The sequence below is a fragment of the Oncorhynchus clarkii genome, unplaced genomic scaffold (assembly GCF_045791955.1).
Source record: "Oncorhynchus clarkii lewisi isolate Uvic-CL-2024 unplaced genomic scaffold, UVic_Ocla_1.0 unplaced_contig_1463_pilon_pilon, whole genome shotgun sequence".
Classification (NCBI taxonomy): domain Eukaryota; kingdom Metazoa; phylum Chordata; class Actinopteri; order Salmoniformes; family Salmonidae; genus Oncorhynchus; species Oncorhynchus clarkii.
Window position 1 is genome coordinate 175,669 of NW_027260828.1, and position 12,911 is coordinate 188,579.

At 45.5% G+C, this 12,911-nt stretch overlaps 1 protein-coding gene across 1 annotated transcript; it reads right to left on the reverse strand.

Moving 5' to 3' along the window:
• Positions 1 to 3,506: 3,506 nt before the first annotated feature.
• On the reverse strand, positions 3,507 to 11,824 carry LOC139401831 (tripartite motif-containing protein 16-like). The gene is made up of 5 exons (XM_071145814.1): positions 11,664 to 11,824; positions 7,436 to 7,609; positions 4,493 to 4,666; positions 4,258 to 4,304; positions 3,507 to 4,057 (listed from the first exon to the last, which is right to left on the reverse strand). The coding sequence occupies exons 1-5, from the start codon at positions 11,822 to 11,824 to the stop codon at positions 3,507 to 3,509; spliced, it is 1,107 nt and encodes a 368-aa protein (XP_071001915.1).
• Between the last annotated feature and the right edge of the window lie 1,087 nt (positions 11,825 to 12,911).

The window sequence follows — 12,911 nt, forward strand, 5'->3', positions numbered from 1 at the left end:
AACATGTTTCAATGCTTTATGTACTGATAAAATGACATATCTAATATCGTTTTTTTTGGACAGCAATTCATTGTCTATTTGTATGTCTTTGTTCTTTATGTATTTCAGATTCAATCTGCTGATGCCCAAAATGTCTGAGGTGTCCAGCAGGCCAAGGCCAGGAAATACTACTGTACTGCGAGGGAGGCTGTTGTTATCCACTCTGTGGCTTCCTGCATGACACTCTAACACACCATAGCAACCTGTGCGCCTGTCTGCAGAGGTCTGTATGTCTAGCCACTATGCTGAATCAGTTGGGCTACAGGTGTTAATGCTTATGCCTAATAGCACATCTGATAATTGAGACCACTCATATAGGCTATATGGTCCAATATGTTAAAATCATCTTGATTTTTAACCAATATGTTACAGATCTCATCTTATTGTACCAAATCATTAAAGAAAAATTGATGTCACAAATGTATAATTTGTACAGTTCTTTATTAAAAATGCAATTTTTTGTTACATTTGACTGTGTGACGCAGATATACAGTTGAAGTCGGAAGTTTACAAACACTTAGGTTGGAGTCATTAAAACTTGTTTCTCAACCACTCCACAAATTTCTTGTTAACAACAAACTATAGTTTTGGCAAGTCCGTCAGGACATCTACTTTGTGCATGACACAAGTAATTTTTCCAACAATTGTTTGTGGACAGATTATTTCACTGTATCACAATTCCAGTGGTCAGAAGTTTACATACACTAAGTTGACTGTGACTATAAACAGCTTGGAAAATTCCAGAAAATTATGTGATGGCTTTAGAAGATTCTGACAGGCTAATTGACATCATTTGAGTCAATTGGAGGTGTACCTGTGGATGACTTTAAAGGCCTTCCTTCAAACTCAGTGCCTCCTTGCTTGAAATCATGGGAAAATCAAAAGAAATCAGCCAAGACCTGAGAAAAAATTGTAGACCTCCACAAGTCTGGTTCATCATTGGGAGCAATTTCCAAACGCCTGAAGGTACCACGTTCACCTGTACAAACAATAGTATGCAAGTATAAACACCATGGGACCACACAGCTGTCATACCGCTCAGGAAGGAGACTGTCTCTCTGTCTCCTAGAGATGAACGTACTTTGGTGCGAAAAGTGGAAATCACTCCCAGAACAACAGCAAAGGACCTTGTGAAGATGATGGAGGAAGCAGGTACAAAAGTATCTATATCCACAGTAAAATGAGTCCTATATCGACATAACCTGAAAGGCCGGTCAGCAAGGAAGCTGCTCCAAAACCACCATAAAAAAGCCAGACTGAGGTTTACAACTGCACATGGGGACAAAGCTTGTACTTTTTGGAGAAATGTCCTCTGGTCTGATGAAACAAAAATAGAACTGTTTGGCAATAATGACCATCATTATGTTTGAAAGAAAAAGGGGGAGGCTTGCAAGCCGAAGAACACCATCCCAACAGTGAAACATGGGAGTGGCTGCATCATGTTGTGGGGGTGCTTTGCTGCAGGAGGGACTTGTGCACTTCACAAAATAGATGACATCATGAGGAAGGGAAAATTGTGGATATATTGAAGCAACATCACAAGACATTAGTCAGGAAGTTAAAGCTTGATCACAAATGGGTCTTCCAAATGGACAATGACCCCAAGCATACTTCCAAAGTTGTGGCAAAACGGCTTAAGGACAACAAAGTCAAGGTATTGGAATGGCCATCACAAAGCCCTGACCTCAATCCTATAGAAAATTTGTGGGCAGAACTGAAAAAGTGTGTGTGAGGAAGGAGGCCTACGAACCTGACTAACTTACACCAGCTCTGTCAGGAGGAATGGGCCAAAATTCACCCAACTTATTGTGGGAAGCTTGTGGAAGACTACCCAAACGTTTGACCCAATTTAAACAATTTAAAGGCAATGCTACCAAATACTAATTGAGGAGTGTATGTAAACTTCTGACCCACTAGGAATGTGATGAAAGAAATAAAGGCTGAAATAAATCCTTCTCTTAACTGTTATTCTGACATTTCACATTCTTAAAATAAATTGGTGATCCTAACTGACCTACGACAGGGAATTTTTAACTTGGATGAAATGTCAGGAATTCTGAAAAACTGAGTTTAAAAGTATGAGGTGTATTTAAACTTCCGACTTCAACTGTACCTGCTGGAGCGCGTGCTACGAGTGGGTGTTGCTATGGTGACCAGTGAGCTGAGATAAGGCGGGGCTTTACCTAGCAAAGATTCATAGATGACCTGGAGCCAGTGGGTTTGGCAACGGATATGTAGTTAGGGCCAGCCAACGAGAGCATACAGGTCACAGTGGTGGGTAGTATATGGGGCTTTGGTGATAAAACGGATGGCACTGTGATAGACTGCATCCAATGTGTTGAGTAGAGTGTTGAGGGCTATTTTTTAAATGACATCGCCGAAGTTAAGGATCAATAGGGTAGTCAGTTTTACAAGGGTATGTTTTGGCGGCATGAGTGAAGGAGGCTTTATTGTGAAATAGGAAGCCGATTCTAGATTTAATTTGGGATTGGAGATGCTTAATGTGAGTCTGGAAGGAGAGTTTACAGTCTAACCAGACACCTAGGTATTTGAAGTTGTCCACATATTCTAAGTCAGAACTGTCCAGAGTAGTGATGCTAATCGGGCGGGAGGGTGCCGGCAGCAACTGGTTGAAGAGCAAGCACTTTGTTTTACTAGCATTTAAAAGCAGTTGGAGGCCACGGAACGAGTGTTGTATAGCTTTGTTGCTCGTTTGGAGGTTTGTTAGCGCAGTGTCCAAAGAAGGGCCAGATGTATACAGAATGGTGTTGTCTGCGTAGAGGTGGATCAGAGAATCAGCAGCAAGAGCAATATCATTGATATATACAGAGAAAACAGTTGGCCCAATAATTGAATCCTGTGGCACCCCCATAGAGACTCCTAGAGGTCCGGAAAACATATGATTTGACACACTGAACTCTATCTGAGAAGTAGTTGGTGAACCAGGCGAGGCAGTCATTTGAGAAGCCAAGGCTATTGAGTCTGCCGATAAGAATGCGATGATTGACAGAGTCGAAAGTCTTGGTCAGGTCGATGAAGACGGCTGCACAGTATTGTCTTTTATTGATGGCGGTTATGATATCGTTTAGGACCTTGAGCGTGACTGAGGTGCACCCATGACCAACTCGGAAACCAGAACCATCAAACAGTTAAAGCGTCAATACAGGGCTAAGGTGGGTGTGTGTCAGTGTGTGTGTGTGTGTCCAGTGTGTGTGGGATTTTCCAGTGTGTGAGTCTGTGTGTGTGTGTGTGTGTGTCCTGTGTGTATGAGTTCAGTTTGTGTGTGTGTGTGTGTGTGTGTGTGGTGCATCTGAACCGTTCTCACAAGGGTTCAGGATCACAGAAAGAGACCGACACAGAGTTACCATGGTTTTTATTTACAGGAATAAACTGGATCAAACGTGTTACTCCATGTATTTAAATGTCATATTGTGATCAAACATAAAACACATGATTAGAGTGAAACATCATGTTGTGTTTGACACAGGGACCACCTGACACAGGGACACTGAGGATTTATAAACATAAAACCCTGGATAGAGGGGCTCAGTGAATGTGGTGTGGAATGTGTACAGGTGGGTCAGTGTGTCAGAGGAGACTCTGTAGAAGGACAGAGTGCCGGCTGGCCAGTCTAGATACACTCCAACTTTATGGAAACTGGAGGGGGGAATGTCTATGGTAGTGTGATTATTTTTGTGCACGGCCATGTAAATGTTGTCAGAGCAAAACAGATGCCAGGACTTGTCATTAAACCCAATCAGACAGTCCTTACCCTTTCCTTTCCTGCTGATTCCTTTATATGTCACTCCTATATCAGCCTCACTCCCGCTCGACTCTACCTCCCAGTAACAGCACCTAGTCAGACCCTCTCTACACAGCACCTGGCTCCAGTAGTCAAATCTCTCTGGGTGATCAGGATAAGGCTGCTGGTCTCTCCTACGCGTTACCTTTCTGTTCTCCTCAGACAGAAAGAGGAGTCTGTTTACTGTGTTTGGGTCCAGTGTGAGATCACAGGCATCTGATGGATGAAAGCAGACACAATTTTAGAAATCATCATCATTCACATTAGAATTTGTAAACTTTGGTGTCTGTGATTTCTGCTTCTGTAGAACTGCAGCTTATATTTAATATGACCAAGTCAGTAATGATGGTGGTCTTTGACTTAACTTGAATTAAGACCTATTCTTAGTCATATTCTTCACAGCAGTCAACACTCACATTTTCTAAGCCCAGGTTTCATTGTATACTCTCCACCATGTTCCACACTGTGGAGGTAAGCAGAAGAACAGACAGTCATTGAGTGATCCATGTGAATACACACACACACACACACACACACACACACACACACAGCATAAAACGTTGGCCAACGAGCTGGTAATAATGTTTGTCTTAACCAGCCTGATAACTTAAACATGTCTGATATGAACATTGACATAAACCCTCTACATACTTGAGTTTCTCCAGTCTGCAGTGTGGATCCTCCAGTCCAGCAGAGAGCAATCTGACTCCTGAGTCTCCTGGGTGATTGTAGCTCAGGTCCAGCTCTGTCAGGTGTGAGGGGTTTGACCTCAGAACTGAGACCAGAGAACCACAGCCTTCCTCTGTGACTTGACAGCCTGACAGCCTGTAAAGAGTAAAATAATTTTAAAACCACACTGCTATTCTTGGTGGTGAAAATAGTGGTAGTATATTTTTTCAAAATATTCAGATATATCAGTGTCCTGAAACCTGGCAATCTATTCATAAATTAATGTATCATTATTAGAAATAACAATTCATCAAAGTACTGTATTGCCTGTAGAGAGAAAAATATCAAGTACAAATATTTGATTAGACTGACCAGACCAGTTTAAAAAGCAGTATCAGTCAAAATACAGACAGTGAGGTATCAGATTTAGATTGTATTGAGTATATAGTCCACACTATATATATTTTGACATTGAAGCTAACATTTTAAACATGGCTCTATACTCCAGCATTTTGGATTGGAGATCAAATGTTTAATGTGTGGTGAGTATAATGTAATTCGAGGGGATTTTCATACATATCTCTTTCACCGTTTAGAAATGAAAGCACTTTATGTATCTAGTCCCCCCATTTGGAGAAGTCTTAGGTATTCTGACAAATTCATTAATAGTGTATTAAAACTTCTTAAGCCTAGGTGTCCCACTATTTGGACAACTTCCGGTGAAACTGGAGGGCGCGCAATTCAAATAAATAATAATTAAAATTATGGATATTAAACATTTAGGTAGATACAAGTGTCTTATATCGGTTGAAAGCTTAAATTCTTGTTCATCTAACTGCACTGTCTGATTAACAGTAGCTATTACAGCGAAAGCATGCCATGCGATTGTTTGAGGATGGAGCCCCACATCAAAATATTTTTCCACCGGCACAGGATTCATAAATTCACAAATAGCAATTAAATATTCACTTACGTTTTGAAAATCTTCCTCTGATATGTCATCCAAAGGGTGCCAGCTATAACATGTAGTGTTGTTTTGTGAGATAAAATCCTTCTTTATATCCCAAAAAGTCTGTTTAGTTGACACCATTGATTTGAGTAAATCCACTCGTTCAACATGCCAAGATAGGAATCCGAAAACCTATCCCTAAACTTTGTTTCAACAAGTCAAAATACATTTCTACTTGATCCTTAGATACTCTAAAATGTAATGAAACTATAATATTTCTACCACAAAGACGTATGTTGAATAGGAAACCAATTTTAGCAGGTGCGTCTTGTCTTCTCGACATGCGCAAACACTGATTTTCAAGACTGTGTCTCTGTACTAAAACTGTTATTTCTTCTTCATTATTCAAGTTACAAGTCTGAAACATTGAACATAGACTACTGACACCCAGTGGAGGCCATAGGAATTGCATCCTGGGAGGTAGAATTGAGTATGCCCTTATACTGGTCATTGGAAGAGCATGGTCTCTCAAAAATAACAAATTCTGGTTGGTTTTTCTTTGGATTTTCTCCTACCATATCTATTGTGTTATACTCTCCTACATTATTTTAACATTTCTACAAACTTCAAAGTGTTTTCTTTCCAATGGTAACCATTAAATGCACATCCTGGCTTCAAGATCTGAGTAACAGACAGTTTACTTTGGGCACGTCATTCAGACAGGAAGTGGAGAAAAAAAGGAGCCTTATGAAGGTTAAAGCAGTCAATGTTTAGTATTTGGTTCCAAACTTGTTGGTTGCATTTGCAGTTTGTTGTGGTTGTGTTTTGGGTTGTGTTTTGCCCAATAGTATCTGAATGGTGGATGATGACTGGATTAATCTTCTGTCTAAGTGAGTAGATAACATGTTTCTGAACACTAATGAATTAATCCTGGTGATGCCATGATTAAGAAAAATTATGAGTGACAAAGTTACAAAGACTACAACAAAACAGCTAACCTCTCACCATTACCAATAACAGGGTATGATCTTTGTTCCTCTGTAACTTTCTCATTAATCATCATTCATTGATTCATTCATGATTATGCATAGTCATGGTACCATCCACATGAATGTAGAAGTGTTCAGAAACATCTTCTATTCTTAAAATAAAAGTGACTACACAATGACACAGGACATTATTCACTATTCAATTTCTATTGGGAAAAACATAATCGAAAACACAACCCCCCAAAAAACAGCAAATGCATTCAACAAGTTTGTAGAGTCACAAGCTTGATGAAATCACTGCAGGCAAAGAATATGGGACCACATATGAAAACATAATACATTCACACTGTCTGTTTTTCTGAGAGGCAACACAATAGAGTTTTTAGAACTCTCGTGTGTCTGTGTGAACTGAGATGAGCCTCTGAGATTTAACATTGACAATTGATTGACGATGGCTTGGTGATAAGACAACATACCATTCCATTATTAGTGTCTGTGTGCCTGTCTGTCGGTGGCAGCGAGACCCAATCACCAGTTTATTTATCCCAAATGGAATGTGAACACTGGACGTAATCATATGAGGGAATGACCTAGTGTCCTAGGTTACAATAGTTGTTCTGTATAAACAAGTAGTAAATGATCTAGAGACATATATTATAGCGCCATGTAAATCTTGATGTCTGTTGTATGAGAGCACAATGTACCTTTGTATAATTTCTATATCTGTTATTCATCACTCAGGAAGAGTAGTAACCTAACCTTGTTAATTTGGGCTTTAACTCTACACCATTGGGTGACCGTTAACCCTCCATTACTGCAGTAATTAATAATAAAGTTGGATGTTTTGTAGAAATATAGAAGTCTCTCCTTTGATTAGAATAATTACCCATTTAAAACTGTAAGCTTCACTGTCCAAACACATATGGTGTGGACTATGTGTGCCTGGTAAACAGTTATCGCTTGTTGACCAAATGAAGGAATACTGACCTCAGAGACTCCAGTTTACAGTGGGGATTCTCCAGTCCAACAGAGAGCAGCTTCACTCCTGAATCCTTCAGGTCATTGTTACTCAGATCCAGCTCTCTCAGGTGTGAGGGGTTTGACTTCAGAGCTGAGACCAGAGAAGCACAGCCTTCCTCTGTGACTCCACAGAATGACAGCCTGTAAAGAGTAAAATCATTTAAAAATCACACTTTGGTGTTGAAGATAGTAGCAATATTTTTTTTCAACATATTCATATATATCAGTGTCCTGAAACCTGGCAATCTATTCATAAATTAATGTATCATTATTAGAAATAACAAATTATCAAAGTATTGCTTGAAGAGAGAAAAATAGAAATAACAAAATATTGTAGTAGACTGGCCAGACCAGTTTAAAAAGCAGTATCAGTCAAAATACAGACAGTTAGGTATCAGATTGTCACATTCTGACCTTTATTTCCTTTGTTTTGTCTTTATTTAGTATGGTCAGGGCGTGAGTTGGGGTGGGCAGTCTATGTTTTGGGTTTCTATGTTTGGGTTTCTGTTTCGGCCTAGTATGGTTCTCAATCAGAGGCAGGTGTCGTTAGTTGTCTCTGATTGAGAATCATACTTAGGTAGCCTGGGTTTCACTGTTGGTTTGTGGGTGTTTGTTTCCGTGTCTGTGTTTTTCACCACACGGTACTGTTTCGGTTTTGTTATTTCACATATTCGTTTATTGTTTTTGTATCTTATAGTGTTCAGTGCTTTTGTTATTAAAATCGTCAGGAACACATACGACGCCGCATCTTGGTCCGATCCCGAAATCTGCCGTTACAGGAACACCCACCCACAGAGTACCAAGCGGCGTGGTAACGGGCAGCAGCAGCAGCAGCAGCGGCTAGCATCACAAGACTCCTGGACATGGGAGGAGATTCTAGACGGCAAGGGACCCTGGGCACAGCCAGGGGAATATCGCCGCCCCAAAGCTGAGCTGGAGGCAGCGAAGGCAGAGAGGCGCCGGTATGAGGAGGCAGCACGGCGGCGTGGATGGAAGCCCGAGAGTCTGCCCCAAAAATTTATTGGGAGGGGGGCACACAGGGAGTGTGGCTAAGTCAGGAAGGAGACCTGTGCCAACTTCCTGTGCTTACCGGAGAGCGAGAGGGACCGGGCAGGCAACGTGTTATGCTGTGGAGCGCACGGTGTTCCCGGTGTGGGTGCATAGCCCGGTGTGGTACATTCCAACTCCTCGTATCGGCCGGGCTAGAGTGGGCATCGAGCCAGGTGCCATGAAGCCGGCTCTACACATCTGGTCTCTAGTGCGTCCCCTTGGGCCGGCGTACCTGGCACCAGCCTTACGCATGGTGTCCCCGGTTCGCCAGCACAGCCCAGTGCGGGCTATTCCACCTCGCCACACTGGTCGGGCTACGGGGAGCATTCAACCAGGTAATGTTGGGCAGGCTCGGTGCTCAAGAGCTCCAGTGCGTCTGCACGGTTCGGTCTATCCAGTACCACTTCCACGCACCAGCCCTCCGGTGGCAGCCCCCCGCACCAGGCTGTCTCTCCGTCTTCTGCCTACAGAGTTTCCCGCCTGTCCAGTGCTGCCAGAGCCTTCCTCCTCTCCAGTGCTGCCAGAGTCTCCCGTCTGTCCAGAGCTGCTAGAGTCTCCCGTCTGTCCAGAGCTGCTAGAGTCTCCCGTCTGTCCTGAGCCGTCAGTCAGCCAGGAGCTGCCAGAGCCGTCAGTCAGCCAGGAGCTGTCAGAGCCGTCAGCCAGCCAGGAGCTGCCAGAGCCGCCAGCCAGCCAGGAGCTGCCAGAGTCGCCAGCCAGCCAGGAGCTGCCAGAGCCGCCAGCCAGCCAGGAGCTGCCAGAGCCGCCAGCCAGCAAGGAGCTGCCAGAGCCGTCAGCCAGCCAGGAGCTGCCGGAGTCTCCCGCCTGTCCAGCGCTGCCGGAATCCCCCGTCCATTCGGGACCCATGTCTAGGGTTCCCAGTCCAAGGTCTGTGGCGAGGGTCGCCGCTTTAAAGAGGCCACGGAGGTGGGCGAAGAGGCGCACTAGAACTTTGGTGAAGTGGGGTCCACGTCCCGCACCAGAACCGCCACCGCGGACAGACGCCCACCAAGAACCTCCCCTATAGGTTAGTTGTCTCTGATTGAGAATCATACTTAGGTAGCCTGGGTTTCACTGTTGGTTTGTGGGTGTTTGTTTCCGTGTCTGTGTTTTTGACCACATGGTACTGTTTCGGTTTTGTTATTTCACATATTCGTTTATTGTTTTTGTATTTCATAGTGTTCAGTGCTTTTGTTATTAAAATCGTCATGAACACTTACCACGCCGCATCTTGGTCCGATCCATACTCCTCTTCAGACGAAGAGGAGGAAATCTGCCGTTACACAGATTTAGATTGTATTGAGTATATAGTCCACACCATATCTATTTTGACATTGAAGCTAACATTTTAAATATGGCTCTATACTCCAGCATTTTGGATTTGAGATCAAATGTTTAATATGTGTTGAGTATAATGTAATTCGAGGGGATTTTCATACATATCTCTTTCACCGTTTAGAAATGAAAGCACTTTATGTATCTAGTCCCCCCATTTGGAGAAGTGTTACGGTTTTCTTCGGGTGAAAGAGAGTCGGACCAAAATGCAGCGTGGTAATTTTGATACATGTTCAATTAACGAATAAACACGATAATACAAAAACAAGAAACGGAACGTGAAAACCTATACAGCCTATCTTGTGACAACAAACACAGAGACAGGAACAATCACCCACGAAACACTCAAAGAATATGGCTGCCTAAATATGGTTCCCAATCAGAGACAACGATAATCACCTGCCTCTATGTCACGCCCTGGTCTTTATATTTTGTGTTTTCTTTATTATTTTGGTCAGGCCAGGGTGTGACATGGGTTTATTTATGTGGGGTGTTTTGTCTTGGGGTTTTAGTAGGTATTGGGATTGTGGCTTAGTGGGGTTCTCTAGCAAAGTCTATGGCTGTCTGAATTGGTTCTCAATCAGAGGCAGGTGATTATCGTTGTCTCTGATTGGGAACCATATTTAGGCAGCCATATTCTTTGAGTGTTTCGTGGGTGATTGTTCCTGTCTCTGTGTTAGTTGTCACCAGATAGGCTGTATAGGTTTTCACATTCCGTTTGTTGTTTTTGTATTGTTTGTTTTTCATCATTATTAAACATGTATGAAAATTACCACGCTGCATTTTGGTCCGACTCTCCTTCGTTGGAAGAAAACCGTAACACTCTGATTGAGAACCAATTCAGACAGCCATAGACTTTGCTAGAGAACCCCACTAAGCCACAATCCCAATACCTACTAAAACCCCAAGACAAAACACACCACACAAATAAACCCATGTCACACCCTGGCCTGACCAAAAGAATAAAGAAAACACAAAATATAAAGACCAGGGCGTGACAGAACCCCCCCCCCCCCCCCCCTAAGGTGCGGACTCCCGGACGCACATCAAAAACAATAGGGAGGGTCCGGGTGGGCGTCTGTCCATGGTGGCGGCTCCGGCGCGGGACGTGGACCCCACTCTATCAATGTCTTAGTCCCTCCTCCTCGCGTCCTAGGATAGTCCACCCTCGCCGCCGACCATGGCCTAGTAGTCCTCACCCAGAATCCCACTGGACTGAGGGGCAGCTCGGGACTGAGGCAGCTCGGGACTGAGGGGTAGCTCGGGACTGAGGGGTAGCTCGGGACTGAGGGGTAGCTCGGGACTGAGGGGTAGCTCGGGACTGAGGGGTAGCTCGGGACTGAGGGGAAGCTCAGCACTGAGGGGAAGCTCAGCACTGAGGGGAAGCTCAGCACTGAGGAGAAGCTCAGCACTGAGGGGAAGCCGAGCACTGAGAGGAAGCCCAGCACTGAGAGGAAGCTCAGCACTGAGAGGAAGCTCAGGCAGGTAGTTGGATCCGGCAGATCCTGGCTGGCTGGTGGTTCTGGCAGATCCTGGCTGACTGGAGGATCTGGAAGAGTCTGGTTGACTGGCAGATCTGGAAGAGTCTGGTTGACTGGCAGATCTGGAAGAGTCTGGTTGACTGGCAGATCTGGAAGACTCTGGTTGACTGGCAGATCTGGAAGAGTCTGGCTGACTGGCAGATCTGGAAGAGTCTGGCTGACTGGCAGATCTGGAAGTCTGGCTGACTGGCAGATCTGGAAGAGTCTGGCTGACTGGCAGATCTGGAAGAGTCTGGCTGACTGGCAGATCTGGAAGAGTCTGGCTGACTGACGGATCTGGCTGCTCCATGCTGACTGGCGGCTCTGGCTGCTCCACGCTGACTGGCGGCTCTGGCTGCTCCATGTAGACTGACAGCTCTGACGGCTTCTTACAGACTGGCAGCTCTTTGCAGACTGGCAGCTCCTTACAGACTGGCAGCTCTGGCTGCTCCATGCAGACTGGCAGCTCTGGCTGCTCCATGCAGACTGACAGCTCTGGCTGCTCCATGCAGACTGGCAGCTCCATGCAGACTGACAGCTCTGGCTGCTCCATGCAGACTGGCAGCTCTGGCTGCTCCATGCAGACTGGCAGCTCTGGCTGCTCCATGCAGAATGGCAGCTCTGACGGCTTCTTACAGACTGGCAGCTCTTTGCAGACTGGCAGCTCTTTGCAGACTGGCAGCTCCTTACAGACTGGCAGCTCTGGCTGCTCCATGCAGACTGGCAGCTCTGGCTGCTCCATGCAGACTGACAGCTCTGGCTGCTCCATGCAGACTGGCAGCTCCATGCAGACTGACAGCTCTGGCTGCTCCATGCAGACTGGCAGCTCTGGCTGCTCCATGCAGACTGGCAGCTCTGGCTGCTCCATGCAGAATGGCAGCTCTGGCTGCTCCATGCAGACTGGCAGCTCCATGCAGACTGGCAGCTCTGGCTGCGCTGAACAGGCAGGAGACTCCGGCAGCGCTGGAGAGGAGGAAGGCTCTGACTGCGCTGAACAGGCGGGAGACTCCGGCAGCGCTGGACAGGCGAGGCGCACTGTAGGCCTGATGCGTGGTGCTGGCACTGGTGGTACTGGGCCGAGAACACGCAGGGGAGCTGCCACCGGAGGGCTGGTGTGTGGAGGTGGCACAGGATGGACCAGACCGTGAAGGCGTACTGGAGATCTTGAGAGCAGGGCTGGCACAGGACGTGTAGGGCTAGGGAGGTGCACAGGAGGCCTAGTGCGTGAGGCTGGCACAATCTTCACCAGCCAACTAACACGCACCTCAGGACGAGTATGGAGCGCTGACCCAGGTGCCATCAAATCCCCAACACGCTCAGTCGGGCGAATTCCGTACCTAAAGCACCAACACAGCAACTCCCTCATAACTCTCTCCTCCAATTTCCCCGTTAACTCCTTCACAGTCTCTGCTTCGCTCACCTCCAACACAGGCTCCGGTTCTGGTCTCCTCCTTGGCTCCTCACAATAAACAGGGGGAGTTGGCTCAGGTCTGAACCCTGACTCTGCCACACTCTCCCTGACCCCCCCCCCAATACATTTT

Coding starts and splice junctions, on each gene's coding strand:
- LOC139401831 (XM_071145814.1), bottom strand. CDS start 11,824: ATGGAGCAGCCAGAGCTGCCAGTCTGTAAGGAGCTGCCAGTCTGCAAA. Junction 7,610..11,663: donor AGCATGGAGCAGCCAGATCC/GTCAGTCAGCCA, acceptor TACTCTTTACAG/GCTGTCATTCTGTGGAGTCA. Junction 4,058..4,257: donor GAAACCTGGGCTTAGAAAAT/GTGAGTGTTGAC, acceptor TTCATCCATCAG/ATGCCTGTGATCTCACACTG.